This window comes from Mesoplodon mirus (genome assembly GCF_964341445.2).
Source record: "Mesoplodon mirus genome assembly, chromosome: 5".
Classification (NCBI taxonomy): domain Eukaryota; kingdom Metazoa; phylum Chordata; class Mammalia; order Artiodactyla; family Ziphiidae; genus Mesoplodon; species Mesoplodon mirus.
This window is the reverse complement of record NC_138980.1, coordinates 43,619,021-43,636,335: the sequence shown is the minus strand read 5'-3', so window position 1 is coordinate 43,636,335 and position 17,315 is coordinate 43,619,021. Positions and strand designations below refer to the sequence as shown.

General features: G+C 51.8%; 1 protein-coding gene across 1 annotated transcript; it reads right to left on the bottom strand.

The window, feature by feature from the left end:
• Positions 1-619: 619 nt before the first annotated feature.
• TMEM161A (transmembrane protein 161A) lies at positions 620-12,177 on the bottom strand. The gene is made up of 12 exons (XM_082622140.1): positions 12,122-12,177; positions 8,983-9,086; positions 8,485-8,565; positions 7,994-8,091; positions 7,725-7,881; positions 6,727-6,878; positions 4,550-4,610; positions 4,310-4,453; positions 4,093-4,206; positions 3,777-3,951; positions 3,562-3,658; positions 620-3,186 (listed from the first exon to the last, which is right to left on the bottom strand). Exons 1-12 carry the CDS (start codon positions 12,122-12,124, stop codon positions 2,933-2,935), a joined length of 1,440 nt encoding a protein of 479 aa, XP_082478266.1. The 5' UTR covers positions 12,125-12,177; the 3' UTR covers positions 620-2,932.
• Between the last annotated feature and the right edge of the window lie 5,138 nt (positions 12,178-17,315).

Genomic DNA, 17,315 nt, shown 5'->3' with positions numbered 1-17,315 from the left:
TCTGCTCATGACAAAGAATGGGGACTGAAACCAGCAGATTGGAAGACCGACTGTATGGGGGTGGGGGGGTACACTGAGGGGGGCACAGCTCAACTGGCGGCTGATGAGAACTCCATGTGCCAGTGTCTTTAGCTCTTTCTTCTTTGGCCATTTGGATTCCCCAGGAGTCTTCAGTCTCATGCCTGGAAGATTCTGTAATCTGCACACAGGGTAAGAGATGGTGGCTCTCTCCATTTAGCTTTATGTGTAGTCACTTAACCCCATTTGCCACCACACCCCCTACCAAGCCTGGCTTCCCTCCTTCTGGCTGCCCAGTGGTACTGTGGGAGGGACACAGGTACCTGAGAACTTCCCAAACAGCTTCCACACCAGAGGCCTCCATATTCCACTGCCATCTTCAGCCCAGCCCAGTGGGACCTGGTGCACTCACTGCCTATGGAAGGTTCTACAGGTAAATCTGGCTGGGCTTTGGGTTTGGCATCCATGGGCCAGGCAGTCAATTGTGGCTCCTCTCTTAATTCCCACCTTTGGAATGTTCTGTAGCCTCTATACTTTTACTAGCGTTTTGAGAAGGACCAACACAAGAGGATGCATTTAGTTCGCCTTAAGCCTTGTGTTTAACACACTTTTCATTTTTATCCACGCAACAGAAGCCCAGAGTTTCAAAAGTCAAACACCCATCTAGGGGCCAGGACAACAGCATTCCCGGCTCCCCCGCCCCAGATGTCAGCATTTTCTTCGGGTGTCTGGTTATAACCTCACTTCCCTAAGTGAAATCGTGCTCCCTGTTAGTGGTTCTTGTACAAGATATGTAGCAAATCAGTGGGGCAGCTGGGCTTGGGAGGAGAGGTTGGTGAGGGCGCTTCTCCCCTCAGGTGACACACACAGGCGAGGGAGCCCGGAGCAAAGCGCAAGGCCCCGGGGTGGGTCACGCTCGCCGCATTGGCTGGGCAGCTATGCTGGGTCCCACACCATCACTTAGGCCCTTGGCTTCCATCCTGGTGAGGGAAATGGCTTTGCTTTGTCTTCTTTAGTCTTTTTTTTTTAAATATTTATTTATTAATTTATTTATTTGGCTGCGTCGGGTCTTAGTTGCAGCACGCTGTATCTTGTTGAGGCATGCAGGATCTTACGTTGCAGCACACGGGCTCTTCGTTGCGGTGCGTGGGCTTCTCTCTAGTTGTGGCCTGCAGGCTCCAGGGCACGTGGGCTCTGTTCTTTGCAGCACGCCGGCTCTCTAGTTGAGGCGTGTGAGCTCAGTAGTTGTGGCGTGCAGGCTTAGTTGCCCCACAGCATGTGGGATCTTAGTTCCCCGACCAGGGATCGAACCCACGTCCCCTGCATTGGTAGGCGTATTCTTTACCACTGGACCACCAGGTTAGTCCCACCTTGTCTTTTTTATTCTTAATGTACATTTTACATATGCTAAAAGATTACATTTTGAAAAAAACAAGACGGGCTCAAAATGGAGTCACTTATGCTAAGGCTTATGTCACCAAACCGAGACTTAATTACAGTTTCAGCTCGTCCAGAAATGGACTCTGAAACCAGTCAATCAGAAACGCCTGATCAGCACGAGTGAGGTGATCTACCTGATAGACAGCTGCCATCCCCTAAAGGAAAGGGACCTTGCCACAAGTCCACTTTTCGCTAATATAACTTCCTTGTTCCCACTCCCTTCTGCCTTACAAAAGTCTTTTATACAGCTCCTCAGAACTCCTTTCTATCTGCTGGATTGGATGCAGCCCGATTCATGAATTGTTATATAAAGCCAATAAGATCTTTAAAATGTACTCAGTTAGATTTTAACAACACGTACATTAGAATACACACGTGCACGCACACGGGTTTCCCACCGCATGGCCACAGCTACAGGAAAACGCCAGTCGGTGATGGACCCTCGTCCTCCTTCTCCTGGGTCACCAGGGCCTCAACAATGTGCCCATTTGCTGTGTGTGACCTTGATAAGAAAGCAGTCCCCCTGTACTTGTGGAAGAGGGCCGTATCCCCCATGGCTCCCTGCCCAGTACCATGGGCTCACCCACCTCCCTCTCCCCCCATTTCTCTCACTTCTCACCCTTGGTCCATTTCTTCTCACCCCCTTTCATTCTCTCTTCGTTTCTTCCTCCCAGGCCTTTGCTATGCTCTCCCTCCATCATTCTCTTCTTTCAGCACTGAAGCCCCGGACTCCCCACCCAGCCTGCACCACTTAACCTGACAGCATGCAGAAAGCCGCCTCCCAAACCGCCTGGATCCTTTTTGTAAAAAGCGGCTTGCTCGGGCTTCCCTGGTGGTGCAGTGATTTAGAATCCGCCTGCCAATGCAGGGGACACCGGTTCGAGCCCTGGTCCCGGAGGATCCCACATGCTGCAGAGCAATTAAGTCCGTGTGACACAACTACTGAGCCTGCACTCTAGAGCCCGCGAGCCACAACTACTGAGCCCACGTGCCTAGAGCCCATGCTCTGCAACGAGAAGCCACCACAATGAGAAGCCCACACACCACAACCAAGAGTAGCACCCGCTCGCCACAACTAGAGAAAGCCTGTGCGCAGTAACAAAGAACCAAAGCAGCCAAAAATAAATAAATTAAATTAATTAAAAAAAAATCGGCTTGCTCCTTTATTTGTTCAGAAGAGTGCCCCCTCCCACCCCCACGCCCACCCCCACTGCAGTCAAACTGGGCACGTGCAATCTGGGAACAATGGCTGGCCGTGGGACCCTTTGCCGCTGGGCCTGGGGAATCAGTTTCTAGGCAGAAGCTCAGGGTCCAAGGCGTGACCACGGCTCAGGCATGCAGTGAAGGGGACTGGCACAGCGGATGCATCTGGGACTCCCAGGACCACATTTCACCTGGGAACACTGAGTGGGTGGCCCGCCCCCCCGCTGGCCAAGGACCAGACCTTGGGGCTGCAGGAGTGTTTGCAGGCGGGCTAGGAGCCCGCCAGATGCTGGTGGAAGTACAGGCCGAAGAGGCTGGAGAGCAGTTGGCAGGTGGCGATCCACCAGATGAAGAAGGCGAGGACGCCGCGGAGGAAGAGTGGCGTGAGCAGGCTGCCCAGGACCCCGGCGATCAGGGCCACGGTCTGCTGGGCCTCGTCCTCCTCGGGGCCGACTGGGCCATCGCGGGCTGAGGACGGGGTGGGGGACAGCGGGGGGACGGGGCCCAGGCCCCAGGAGTAGCCGCCTGCGAGAGAAACAGGGTGGAGGGAGGGATGGGCGGAGGCGCAGGCGGAGTTGGCCTCCAGGACCCCCACCCATGCTGACACTCACCCGCCCCGGCCCAGGCTCTGCCTCCTTCCACCACCTCGGCTACCCCAGGCTCTGCCGCACCACATCTTCGGGCCCCACCCCAGGCTCCGCCTCTGACCTCGCCCCATCTCAGGGCCCTCCAGCCTCCGCCCCGCCCCCTCTATAGCTAGGCCCCGCCCCCGCCTCCCTCAATCTCCGGCCCTCCCCTCCCCTCCCCCACCCAACTACAACTCCAGCCCCTCTCCAGGCTCAGCCCCGCCCCGCTCCAACTCCAGGCCCCGCCCCCGCCGTCGCCCAGGCGGGTTCTCACCCAGAGTCTTGAGCAGTAGCGTGCAGTTGAGTGTGAGGATGAGCGGCGTCAGGTACTGCAGGCTCACAACTGTCACGTAGCAGTACACACGCACCACCTGGTGGACAGGTAGCAGTGGCTGCAGCAGGGGACCTTCGGGCTCCGGGTAACCCCACGCCTGAGGGACAGGGAACCCCTCCCTGAGGCCCAGGTTCCCTCCACGCCCGCGCCGGTACCCGCCGTTGGATCTCTCGGGCCTCGATGCGGCCGGCCTCCCGCCGCAGCTGCTCCACTCGAGCTTTGGCCAGACACAGGTAGGCCTGCAGGTGGGGCCGGGTCACCGCCAGCCGCAGCAGGCACAGTGCCACCAGCATCCAGAGACGCAGCGAGTCGAAGGCCGAGTCGGACAGCCTGCGCCGAGAGGGGCGAGGGGGCTAGTGAGGCTGCCCTCTGCCCCAGGATCCTCTCCCAGGACCCACTCCTCCCTTAGCCTCAGAGTCTGGAGTAGCCAGAGGGGGCCCCAGCTGCCCTGCCTCCCACTTCCATACGCACAGAGAAAAGGACGTGCTCCCAAAGGGAGCCTGGTGCAGGAAGTCCCGCGCCATGGGCTTGGTCCAGAGCCACAGGACAAACAGGGGGGACAGGAAGCTGGTGTGCAGAAGGAACCTGGGGGCAAGGGCGCAGAGCGGGTAGGCTTGGGCACCCACCATCCCCACCTGCCCCTCCCCTAGGCACCCTAACGCTCCATCCACCCGGTCCCCCACGTAACTGCAGCATGGGCCGGTCTTCCGACATGGTCAGTGCATCATGGTGGGTCTGGGCCAGCCGCAGGCCTGGGAAGGTGAGGAAGGCACCCAGCATGGAGCCCACTGCCGCCAGCCCCACGCGGATGGCCAGCTTGACCAAAGGAAGACTGGGAAAAAGAGAAGGGTCAGGGCCCCGCGGCAGGTCAGCACCCTGCCTGCAGGTCGCAGCATGCCGCTGCTCCCCCTCCCTTCCCAGGACTCACGCCCAGTCCCAGCCCTGTGTCTTCAGAAGTGGCTCCAAGTTCTGGGTCATACTGGCCAGGCCTGGGGAAGACAAAGAGAGGGTGGTGTCTAAAATAGACCCCTGGGGCCTCAGAGCCTACTCTGCCCCCCCTCCCAGACATCCTTTTGTTCCCCAGGTAGGAACACACTATTGGCAGCCAGGCCCTGTGACAAGCGTGAGGACAATTTTGTTCTCCAGTTATGTGAAGCTCAGGAGAATGTGCTAGACAGACACCCTTGACTGGACTGAGGGACATGGGGGTGGAGGGCACTGAGTCTGAGCTTCCCCGAGGCTGGAGGGTCATGAAGGGCTCCACAGGAGGAAATCAAAGTCCTGGAAAGAATTCTCAGTTCAGGCCCCCACATTTTCCACGGAGTAAAAGCAAATAATGTGAGTTCACAACCAAAATCACCAAACACACAAGACAACAAATTACCATAAAGGTGAGTCAGGAGAAAAAAAACAAAGGACAAGTTTAGACCCCAAGGCTTCTGTGTGAAATGCCTGAGGAAAATAAAAGTTGGAATTGCAGAACAGGTGACATGAGACTACCTCAGAGGACCAGGTGGATTTACAAAGGTATCAGTTAAGCTCTTCCAAAAGGAAAATATAATTATTGAAGTGATAAGTTGTTAAACAGCATCTTAGAAGGAGCCAAAGGAGGAACTAATGAATTGGATCTGAAGAAATCACTCAGATTCTGACTCAGAAAGACAGGAAGGTGGGAAATGTGATGGAAGATTAAGAGATAAGGAGGACAGAATAGGAAGTTCAATATAAGTCAAGTCTGAACCCCAAAGGGAGAGAAGAGAGAGAATGAAGGAGAAGAGATATTGAAAGGGAATTATTGATTGAGAAGTCTGCAGAATGGATGATACATACAAAGTATATAAAACCAGATAAATACAAAGAAATCCATACCTAGACACACTGTGGCAAAACTGCAGAATACCAAAAACAAAGAGCTCACAAAGCAGTCAGAAGTTATGACAGATCACCTAAAAGGAAGGACAATTAAGCTGGCAGCCACTATCAACAGCACAAAAGAAAAGGAACAAATAGAAAGTGAAAATGTAAGATGGTAGAGACAAGGCCAAATATGTCAGAAATCACAATAAATGTAAGTGGATTAAACTTTGAAGTTAAATGATACAGACTATCAGACTTGATGGAAAATATCCAGATAGGGAATTCCCTGGCAGTCCAGTGGTTAGGACTCTGAGCTTTCACTGATGAGGGTGCAGGTTCAATCCCTGGTCATGGAACCAAGATCCCGCAAGCCATGCAGCATGGTCAAATTAAAAAATAAAGAAAAAAAATAAAGAAAATATCTATATCTATATATCTATTATTTTTTTTTAAAGTAGACATACCTCAACATGAAGTCACTGGAAGGTTGAAAGTAAAGGGATGTCAAAAAGATATAACAAATACTAATCAAAAGAAAGGTAGTATTGTATATTTGAAAGTTGCTAAGCAAGTAGATCTTAAAAGTTCTCATCACAAGAAGAAAAAATTGTAACTGTGTGGTGATGGATGTTAACTAGACTTATTGTGGTGCTCATTTTGCAGTATACACAAATATTGAATCATTATGTTGTACACCTGAAACTAATATAATATGTCAAGTATATATCAACTTAAAAAGAAAAGAAGGGGGCTTCCCTGGTGGCGCAGTGGTTGAGAGTCCGCTTGCCGAGGCAGGGGACACGAGTTCGTGCCCCGATCCGGGAAGATCCCACATGTCGCGGAGCAGCTGGGCTTGTGAGCCGTGGCCGCTAGGCCTGCGTGTCCGGAGCCTGTGCTCCGCAACGGGAGAGGCCACAACAGTGAGAGGCCCACGTACCGCAAAAAAAAAAAAAAAAAAAAGAAAAGAAAAGAAGGAAGAAGGGAAGAAGGAAAGAAGGGAGGGAGGGAGGGAGGAAGGAAGGAAGAAAGCTGGAAAGGCTATATTAATACCAGACAAACTAGACTAAGACGGAAGTATTATTAGAATCAAAATGGGTCCATACATCATGAAAAAAATGGTTGATTTGCCAGGAAGACGTAGCAATTTTAAACTTGTAAACACCCTGTCAATTAGCCTCAAAATACATAAAGAAAACACTGACAGCAATAATCCAGAGGCTTAAACCCCAGGCCCCAGACTGCACATACCTGGCTCCAGGCCCAGCTCAAGGGTCTCCTCCGGCACCACCTGCACCAGCATGGCCAGAAGGAGGAAGAGGAAGGCGAAGGTTAGGCAAACTGAGCGCTCGCCCCCCTCCTCTGCACTGAAGTACAGCCGGGTCACGGTCAGGAACACCTTGCTGGGGGCAGGGCTAAGGAGGCCTCCAGTGCCTGTAGTGACCCCTCCCCCATCCACCCCCCCAACCAGTGACCCCCCGACTCCAGAGCACAAACATGGAAGTTCAGGCTTGGAGTCCTGGGAGGCAGAGGAGTGAGCTGCCAGGCAAGCCCAGGACACAAGGCTCACTGCTGCTCAGGCCTGTGTCACCAGCGAGTGGGCAGTCCTGAGCCAGGCCTCCAGCTTGGCCTCATCACACTGCCTGTGGTCAGTTAGAAATGGCCAACTCTGTCTCTGTCTGTCTGTCAGGAGGTCAAGTCTCCCTGACCCACTCAGCCTCCTGGCTGAATTCACAGCTCCTGAGTTTCCTGCTCCTCTGAGAGTCTAGAGTGTAGATACCAGTCTCTATCTCCAATCTGCCCTTCTTTGCAAGCCCATTCCACAAGGACATTGTCTACGACTTGGGTCCTCAAAGTCACAGTTTTGCCTCTCTGCTCTCTATGCAGCTTCCTAAAAAAATTACAGAAGGGACATCTCTTTGCCAGCCCCTGCATCTGTTCTGGACTGCTGAGTTGCTTTGACCCAGAGAATGAACAGGGGTTGGGTGGACCGACTTCAGGCAAAGCCTCAGGAGGCCTGCAGTGCCCCCTTTTCCTTCCTGGCCACTGTGGTGAGGAAGCTTGCGCTAGACCACTGAAAGGCAAGCCCACTTCGAGCAGATATGAGGCAACACAGCTGAGCCCCGGCCCAGGAAAACATAAAATAGTGACTGCTTTACACCACTGAGTTTCTGGGGCAACAAGGAGCCTGGGGTCCAGCTTCCACATGCCTCCACCTTCCCCACCTGGGGAGCTAAGAGGAAGGATACATAGAGAAGGCGATGGTGAGCAGGCACCAGAATACAGCGATGTTGGTCTCCTTGGCCGGGCCCAGCACATAGTAGTAGGCCTCTGTGAAGAGGTACACGCCACCCGAGTACACCGCGAAGTCCACAAACCACTGGTACTCCAGGAAGAAGCGCAGGACTGTGGGGAGGATGCAATTGAGTCCCCAGCTTAGCCCGCCCAGGATGCTCCCCCCACCAACCCCACCAGGGTGTGAGCCAAGGGCCAGGGGAGTTGGGGACTCAGCTGTTACCGAGGGCATCAACGGCTGTGAGGGGACAGGTCTCCAGCTGGAAAGGGGTGTCTCGGGGCACGGATAACGGCTTCTCCTCACTATAGCCATTGGCCCACCTGGGAGGAGGGGGGAAATGTGTCAGAACAGCATCCTCCATCCTCCCTTCCCCAGGCAGCCATGGCGGTCCACCCCACCCCAGCCTGAGAGGCTCTACCATTTCACCCTCAGGGCACAGGAGGCCTAGGAGGTACCTTCTCCCCCAGCCTGGGTGTCCTCTGAATGCCAGGGTGTGGCCACCACCCACCCATAGGGCTGGCCCAGAGCAAACTTCCAAGCATTAGACGCCAACTGGAGGCAACCAGTGAATGACAGTGACCATCTCCTCAGCCTGGGGTGTCCCCAATTCTCCTGTGCCCAGAGCAGTGCCTGGAAGTGGGCAGGGAAGGCCCTGTGCCCTCATGGTCTCCCCTGGAAGGGAGCCACTTACCTAAGGCTGGGGGTTCACTCACCGCTCCTTCCTGCCTCTGGGCCTCTGCTTCCCGGCCAGGACCCGAAGCTCTTCCTCGGAAGGGTGCTTGTATCGGAAGAGACTGAGGGCAGAGACAGGCAGTCAGGAAAGGAACTGCCATGTGAATTGCCCTAGAGAGTTCACAATTTCCACCAGATTCTCAGAAAGGGTCCGAAACCCAAACCGGGACTTTCGGGAAACAGATCTACAGCTAGAGTAGGGATGAAGGAGAGCAGGAGTGGGGGAAGCAGCTGCTCTTCTGAGTGCGGAGATGGTCTCAGCGATGTGTACAATCTGTCAAAATTGATCCAACGGTGTACTTCAAATATTTTCAGATTATTGAACGTCAATTACATCTCAACAAAGTTGGTTGTTTTCTTTTTTTTAAACAAAACAAAAAAACCTCGCCTTGCAGGGCTTGAGGCAGGGCTAGGAGAAAAACCGGGGGGGCGGGGCCTTAGGGGCTCCGCCCACCACCCGGGGGAGGGGTGTGGCTCACCTGCCATTGCAGAGCAGCCAGCGCGCGAAGGAGCAGTGTGGTGCAAGCCTATGCATGAGGGTGGCAGTGAGCAACGTCACCACCAGCTGCACTCCAAGGACAGCCTGGGGGGAGGAAACATGAAGGGCAGTGCCAGCCAGAGGATCACAAGCTCACGCCTCGGAAGCCCGGCTATTTATAGAGACTCTGGGGCCAGGTGGCAGAGGCAGGGCCACCCTGGCTCAAGCTGCTTCTTGGGGAAAGGTCCTGGGGTGGGCTCAGACCCAACCCTGGGAGCCCCAGCAAAACGCACGTCCCTCCCCACCACCTGGCTGGGGTATGGAGCGGCAGAGAGCACGTGCTGGAGCAGACACTGGGGCTCGCTTTCCTCCTTGTGCTAAGGATTTAAATCTCCCCAAGCCTCAGTTTTCCTCATCTGGAAATGGGGTGCTTCCTATTTTGTTTTGTGTACTCTCACGACCACCTTCTGGACCTACAACGAGCCGGGCACACCCAGTGGAAGCGCTCTTCTCCCACGGTCCCACGGACGCAGTTTTTGTAACTGTGTCTCAGGTAAGCTTGTAGTTTCAACGTTCACCCAGGTGGCTCTGTCCCCCAAGTCTTTCCCATCTTAAATTATCCCTGATAATTGAAGTCACCCTCTCCCTCTCCCTCCCTTTGTAATCAACCAAGGAGGAAAGCAGTCTATTTCTGGCCCACTACCTCTTTCAGGATAAAGACTTACCCGTTTGAGTGGGATGACTTTTTTTAATTAGGAATTTTCTTACCAAGTTCTACTAACAAACTTTTAAACAACAATTCATAACACATTTTCATATACTTATTTTAAAACGTTTTAGAAAAAATGTTTTTGGTAATCAGTCTGAAGCTGGGTTTTCCTGCTTGAATGCAGTAAATACCAATTTGCTTTCAGTAATTATGTAAAATTAAGTGCTCAGAAGGGCTGTCTGCTACTATTATGGTATTAACAACTAAAATGAAATAAAGATTACATTAATATTAAAACTAATTGTTAAAATTATCCTTTAATCAGGCAAAAATAAGCTAACTTTAATAGGGAAAGCTCTAATGTGATGGCTATCGGGCCTAGCACTGTAATTCAGAATGACTGCTGAGAAATCCATCATTAAAATAAAAGACTGGGCTTCCCTGGTGGCACAGTGGTTGAGAGTCCGCCTGCCGATGCAGGGGACACGGGTTCGTGCCCCGGTCCGGGAAGATCCCACATGCCGTGGAGCGGCTGGGCCCATGAGCCATGGCTGCTGAGCCTGCGCGTCCGGAGCCTGTGCTCCGCAACAGGAGAGGTCACAACAGTGAGAGGCCCGCGTACCGAAAAAAAAAAATTATTATAAATAAATAAATAAATAAAAGACTAATAGGATATTTTCTTTATGCTGTGACTTGTAAACTGAGACCAGGAACGTTTTTTCAGTAATGAGGTGGGGCGTCATCTTTCTGGCCTCACTGCTCACCCGCCCCCCACCCAAGTGCAGACTGGCTAGCAGGCATTAATGACCCAGAGCACAGTTGGGCCCCTCGAAGCGGCCCCGCCCTTCCTCCCAGGACCCCTCCTCCACTCCTCCCTGGAAACCCAGCACCTCCCAGCAGCTGCTCCCCAGTCTCCCTGGCTCTCCAGACAGTGACCCATCGTCCCCTGGCAGAACCTCTCTGCCGAGCTCGCAGACCATGCCTCCTCCAGGCCCTTCCCTGGAGGCCCCAGCACCCACCCATCACTCCCGTGGACACGGCTTTCGGCTCCTCCAGGCGGCCCAGGCCCTTCCCAGTCTCATGGTAAACGTCCAACTCCGCTCCTCAGCCCACAAGGCCAGGCGGACCCAGCTCAGGACCAACCCGGCTCTCTCCCCCGGCGTCCTCTGCGCCCAACCATTCGGGTCTCAGAGACCCTCCCAGACCCCCGGGCTCTCCATCGCTGACCCCATTACCCTCGGACACCTCCCAGGGAGGAGACCCATGGTTCAAACTGCGATCCTAGCACTTGGAGAGGAAGGACGTTAGAAAGGAAGGAGAGGGAGAGAGAGGAAGGGAGAAGAAGAGGGAGGAAGGATGAAGAAGGAAGAGAAGGGAAGGGGGGAAGACATGCATCCCTCCACCTAAGGCTCCCGAGGTCCGTCCAGGGATGTTTCTCATCGCCCGCCCCCAGCAGCCTCCAGTCTTAGGGTCCACGCTATGCAGATCTCCAAAGATCTCTGAAGCATCCCATCAGCCCATGTCCCTCCCCTGCTCAAAGCTCTTCCCTGGGTCTGTGATCCCAGAATCCTCCGTCTTTCTGAGAGCCCTTCCCCTCACCTCCCACAACGTCCCGCACCCTGGAACGACATCCACTTTCATCAGTTCCTTCCATCAATGCTCTTACTTCAGACCCACCTCCAGCGCCCCTCCTCGGGGTCACCCCCCCACCCCAAGCAAGGTCAGGCCGCCTTCCTGGCCCCTCCATCCTGTCTCTCCCTCTGTCCAGTCCTAGGGGCTGGGGGGTCTCCGCCCTCGTCCAGCACCAGCCTGACCCACAGGGGCCAGGCTAAGCTTGAAGAATAAACTCAATGGGTTGGACCCAGAACCACGTGAGACCTGAGGGTTCCAACTGTGCTGTCTCCAACTCTGGGGCCCTCCCCCCGCCTTGAGCCCACCCAGATCCCCTCCGCATGGCTCCCTCCTCTCAGGATTCTCCCTGGTCCTTCGGCACACCCCACACCCGTAGGGAGCCCCGATGGACCCTGTCGGCGTGGCCCCCACGCTCCCGCAGGACACCATCCCCAGAGTGGGCCCCGGGGGACCCCAGATCTCCCTCACGGGGCTCCGAAGGTGTTCAGATCCCCAGTACCCTCTACGGGACGACACCCTCAGCAGGACCCCAGGCCCCTAGAGGGCCCCCGAGGGACTTGTCAGAAGCCCAGAACATTCAAGGCCTTCCAGTTCCCTTGTACAACCCCCGACCCCCTCATAGGTCCCGCAGTGAGACCCTGACCTCAGACAGGGAAACACGGCCCTCAGCGCGATCCCAAATCCCTCAGAGACCTCAGTGCCCACAAAGGGATCCCGGTCTCCTCGGTGTCTCCCTGGACTCCCCTCGGCGGAACCCCTAGCCCCTCAGGGCCCCCCATGCTAAGAGTTGCCGGCTTACCATGTTGCCTGCAGGAGCGCTGTGCTGGGACCCATGGGCCTGGAGCTCGGAGCACAGCTCGGAACCCGACCAATCAAAACCCGACTTTGAACTGACAAGCAGCCCACTCAACCAATCGTCAGGCTTGGAGCCGGGGGCAAATCAGGAGGACAAGGAGTCTCTCGCATTGCATGCCGGAAGTTGTAGTTCAAAGTTGCTCAACGAGCTCCGACTGGGGTCTCTGGGACCCCAGGGTGACCGGTGTCTCTGAGACTCAGTCTCCTCACCTGCACGTATTTCGCACGTTTGAGTGGAATACACTTATTCATCCAATCACTGCCTCCCGCTGGGGATTTCTGAGCGTGGAACTCCCCTGATCAAGAATGTTTGGTGGGGGTTTCCCTGGTAGCGCAGTGGTTGAGAGTCCGCCTGCCGATGCAGGGGAAACGGGTTCGTGCTCCGGTCCGGGAAGATCCCACATGCCGCGGAGCGGCTGGGCCCGTGGCCCATGGCCGCTGAGCCTGCGTGTCCGGAGCCTGTGCTCCGCAACGGGAGAGGCCACAGCAGTGACAGGCCTGCGTACCGCAAAAAAAAAAAAAAAAAAGAATATTTGGTGGGGGCTTTCCTCGTGAGGCAGTGGTTAAGAATTCGCCTGCATACATAGGTTCGAGCCCTGGTCCAGGAAGATCCCACAAGCGGCAGAGCAACTGAGCCCGAGTGCCACAGCTATTGAGCCTGCGCTCTAAGTTCTCCGAGCCACAACTACTGAAGCCTACGGGCCTAGATCCCATGGTCCACAAGAGAAGACACCACAATGAGAAGCCCGCGCACTACAACAAAGAGTAGTCCCCGCTCGCCACAACTAGAGAAAGCCCACACGCAGCAAGGAAGACCCAAGGCAGCCAAAAAATAAAATAAAAATAAAAATAAAAAATACAAAATACAAAATAAAAAAAAAGAACATTCGGTGGCCCTCAATGACTAGATTCCAGTTGCTCAGACTCAATTCAGAACCCTCTGCCTGACTTCAATCTGCCGCCAACACTATTGTACGCGCTATAGTACAGCTAGCCACAGGCCATGCTTTCTTATATCTCCAGGCCTCTGTAAATGCCATCTTCCATCTTGGGGTGCCTCCTTCCTCCTCCGCTCCCCCCTTTTTTTTCACCTGGCAAAAGCCTTATTTATCTCTATCAGCCAGAACCCTGGTTGCAAGCTAAAAAGAAAAAAGAAAAAAAAAAGTCCAACTTAAATGGGCTCCAGCAAAAAAGGGAAAAATTTAGCTAACGTAACAGAAAACTCCAAAAGCATTGTCAGCTTCAGGCGTGGCTAGATCAAGGACTAAATGTCAGCCTCAGGAATCTGATGTTTTCTGTTTCAAGGCTTAGAGGAAAGGGCTTCAAGCCCAAGTTTTTCAGCTCTGTTTCTGTGGATAAGTATGTTTGCCTGAGTGTGGACATAATATGTGGGTGTGACTGTCTGAGGATCTTTATGAGGTCTATGAGTGGATCATGTTTAGTTGTGTTTTTTTTTAAGGAATAACAATTTTTAATATTAGTTCATTAATTGCCACAAGTGTACCATATTAATGCAAGGTGTTAATAATATGGGAAACTGGGTGTGGGGTATATGGGAACTCTCTGTACTATGTTCACAGTTTTTCTGTAAATCTAAAATTGTTCTAAATTAAACAGTTTATTTAAACAAAAGCCTAGATTGTGTATAATTTTTTCCAGCGTTATTGAGATACAGTTAGCATATAGCATTGTGTAAGTTTAAACGTGATGATGTGATACATACATATTACAAAATGATTACCACCATAGGATTGGTTAACACCTCCATCACCTAATTATCCTTTTTTTGTGTGTGGTGAGAACATTTAATACTACTGTCTTGGGCTTCCCTGGTGGCGCAGTGGTTGAGAATCTGCTTGGCGATGCAGGGCACACGGGTTCGTGCCCCGGTCCGGGAAGATCCCACATGCCGCGGAGCAACTAGGCCCGTGAGCCAGAACTACTGAGCCTGCGCGTCTGGAGCCTGTGCTCTGCAACAAGAGAGGCCGCGATAGTGAGAGGCCCGCGCACCGCGATGAAGAGTGGGAAGATCCCACATGCCGCGGAGCAACTAGGCCCGTGAGCCAGAACTACTGAGCCTGCGCGTCTGGAGCCTGTGCTCTGCAACAAGAGAGGCCGCGATAGTGAGAGGCCCGCGCACCGCGATGAAGAGTGGCCCCCGCTTGCCACAACTAGAGAAAGCCCTCACACAGAAACGAAGACCCAACACAGCCAAAAGTAAATAAATAAAATTAAAAAAAATACTACTGTCTTAGCAACTTTCAAGTATAACAAGGAAAATGAAAGCAGGGGACTTCACAGTGAATAAATTATATTTTGGGGACTATGTCTCATTACTGCTGTCATCTTTGATCATTTATCTGACAGACATCCCCATGGTAAATTTACTAGTTTTCCCTTTGTAATGAATAGGTGTCTTGGGGACAGGTACTTCTTGACCAAATATCTTGTTTCTCATCATACCGTAAACCTCTAATTTTAGCATCTATTGATGATTTAAAACAATTTTTTATTTATTTATTTTTGGCTGTGTTGGGTCTTCGTTGCTGCACGCGGATTTTCTCTAGTTGTGGTTTGCGGGCTCTAGAGCACAGGCTCAGTAGTTGTGGCGCACAGGCTTAGTTGCTTTGTGGCATGTGGGATCTTCCCGGACCAGAGCTTGAACCCGTGTCCTCTGCAATGGTAGGCGGATTCTTAACCACTGCACCACCAAGGAAGCCCATTGATGATTCTTGATTGCAACAATTATTCCTGTGTGTTTGCTTAATGGTAATTTTCCACTTTTAAAAAAATTTTATTTTAATATTATTTTTTATACAGCAGGTTCTTATTAGTTATCTATCTTATACATATTAGTGTATATATGTCAATCCCAATCTCCCAATTCATCCCACCACCACCACCATCCCACCCCCCGCTTTGCCCCCTTGGTGTCCATACGTTTGCTCTCTACATCTGTATCTCTATTTCTGCCTTGCAAACTGGTTCATCTGTACCATTTTTCTAGATTCCACATATATGCGTTAATATACGATATTTGTTTTTCTCTTTCTGACTTACTTCACTCTGTATGACAGTCTCTAGGTCCATCTACATCTCTACAAGTGACCCAATTTCATTCCTTTTTATGGCTGAGTAATATTCCACTGTATATATGTACCACATCTTCATCTGTTGATGGGCATTTAGGTTGCTTCCATAACCTAGCTATTGGAAATAGTGCTGCAATGAACCATTAGGGTGCATGTGTCCTTTTGAATTATGGTTTTCCCTGGGTATATGCCCAGTAGTGGGATTGCTGGGTCATATGGTAATTCTATTTTTAGTTTCTTAAGGAACCTCCATGCTGTTCTCCACAGTGGCTGTAACAATTTACATTCCCACCAACAGTGCAAGAGGGCTCCCTTTTCTCCACACCATCTCCAGCATTTGTTGTTTGTAGATTTTCTGATGATGCCCATTCTAACTGGTGTGAGGTGATATCTCATTGTAGTTTTGATTTTCATTTCTCTAATAATGTGTGATGCTGAGCAGCTTTTCATGTGCCTCTTGGTCATCTGTATGTCTTCTTTAGAGAAATGTCTATTTAGGTCTTCTGCCCATTTTTTTATTGGGTTGTTTGTTTTTTTAATATTGAGCTGCATGAACTGTTTATATATTTTGGAGATTAATCCTTTGCCCGTTGATTCATTTGCAAATATTTTCTCCTATTCTGAGGGTTGTCCTTTCGTCTTGTTTATAGTTTCCTTTGCTGTGCAAAAGTTTTTAAGTTTCATTAGGTTACATTTATTTTTGTTTTTATTTCCATTACTTTAGGAGGTGGGTCAAAAAAGATCTTGCTGTGATTTATGTCAAAGAATGTTCTTCTGGGCTTCCCTGGTGGTGCAGTGGTTGAGAGTCCGCCTGCTGATGCAGGGGACACGGATTCGTGCCCCGGTTCGGGAAGATCCCACATGCCATGGAGCTGCTGGGCCCGTGAGCCATGGCCGCTGAGCCTGCGCGTCCGGAGGCTGTGCTCTGCAACAGGAAAGGCCACAACAGTGAGAGGCCCGCGTACCGCAAAAAAAAAAAGAAAAAAAAAAGGAGTTTTCTTCCTACGTTTTCCTCTAAGAGTTTTATAGTGTCTGGTCTTACATCCAGGTCTTTAATCCATTTTGAGTTTGTTTTTGTGTATGGTGTTAGGGAGTGTTCTAATTTCATTCTTTAACATGTAGCTGTCCAGTTTTCCCAGCACCACTTATTGAAGGGACTGTCTTTTCTCCATTATATATCCTTGCCTCCTTTGTCATAGATTAGTTGACCACAGGTGCGTGGGTTTGTCTCTGGGCTTTCTATCCTGTTCCATTGACCTATATTTCTGTTTTTGTGCCAGTACCATATTGTCTTGATTACTGTAGCTTTGTAGTATGGTCTGAAGTCAAGGAGTCTGATTCCTCCAGTTCCATTTTTTTCCCTCAAGATTGTTTTGGCTGGATCGTGTACAGTTGATTGCCTTGTCTCTGTGGGTGTTTTTGTCTTTGTATATGAGCCCATGTGGATGTCTGTTTGCAGGGGATTAACTATTTGTGACTTTGGTCCTCTGGACTCAGAGCATTGGCTTGACAGAGTGTGGGTGGCAGTGGCAGTGAGGGTCACTGGGATTTCCCAGGACCTACATGGGGGTCATGAGACACCCCTCAGAGCTACAGCATTCAGGTGGGATCCAGGGAAGCTGGGGAGGGTGTCAGAAAAGGTGGACCAAGAAAAAAGGGGGACATTTGCTGCAGGCTCATTGCTCATCAGGCTGGGGGTCTGACTCGAGTGCTGTCTCCAGCAGTTCTGGGTGCTGGGACAATTGTCCCCATTAAACTGATAAAGATACTGAGACTCTGAGAGGCCCGAATCTAATTCACACCCTGACTTCTCCCATGGGCATAAGGTTTACAAGTCCAGGCATCACAGCACCCCCATGTGGTGAGCCACAGGCAGCTCACACACATCCTGGCCCCAGGAGCTCTGCATCTTCCCTCTGCAGCCTCCCCTTTGCAGAAGAGGCAGCTCCATCTTCCAGGTGCTTATCCCCAAACTCTGAAGTTGGCCTTGAATTCTCTCTCTTGCTCCATACCTGACCTGTTAGCCCCTCCTGATGGCTTCACCTT

Bases quoted from the DNA above. Each gene is read 5' to 3' on its own strand.
- TMEM161A (XM_082622140.1), bottom strand. The intron at 8,566-8,982 runs GTGAGCCACACC...CTCTGCCCTCAG, and splicing joins TGGCTGCTCTGCAATGGCAG to TCTCTTCCGATACAAGCACC. The intron at 8,092-8,484 runs GTGAGTGAACCC...CCCTCCTCCCAG, and splicing joins CCCAGAGGCAGGAAGGAGCG to GTGGGCCAATGGCTATAGTG.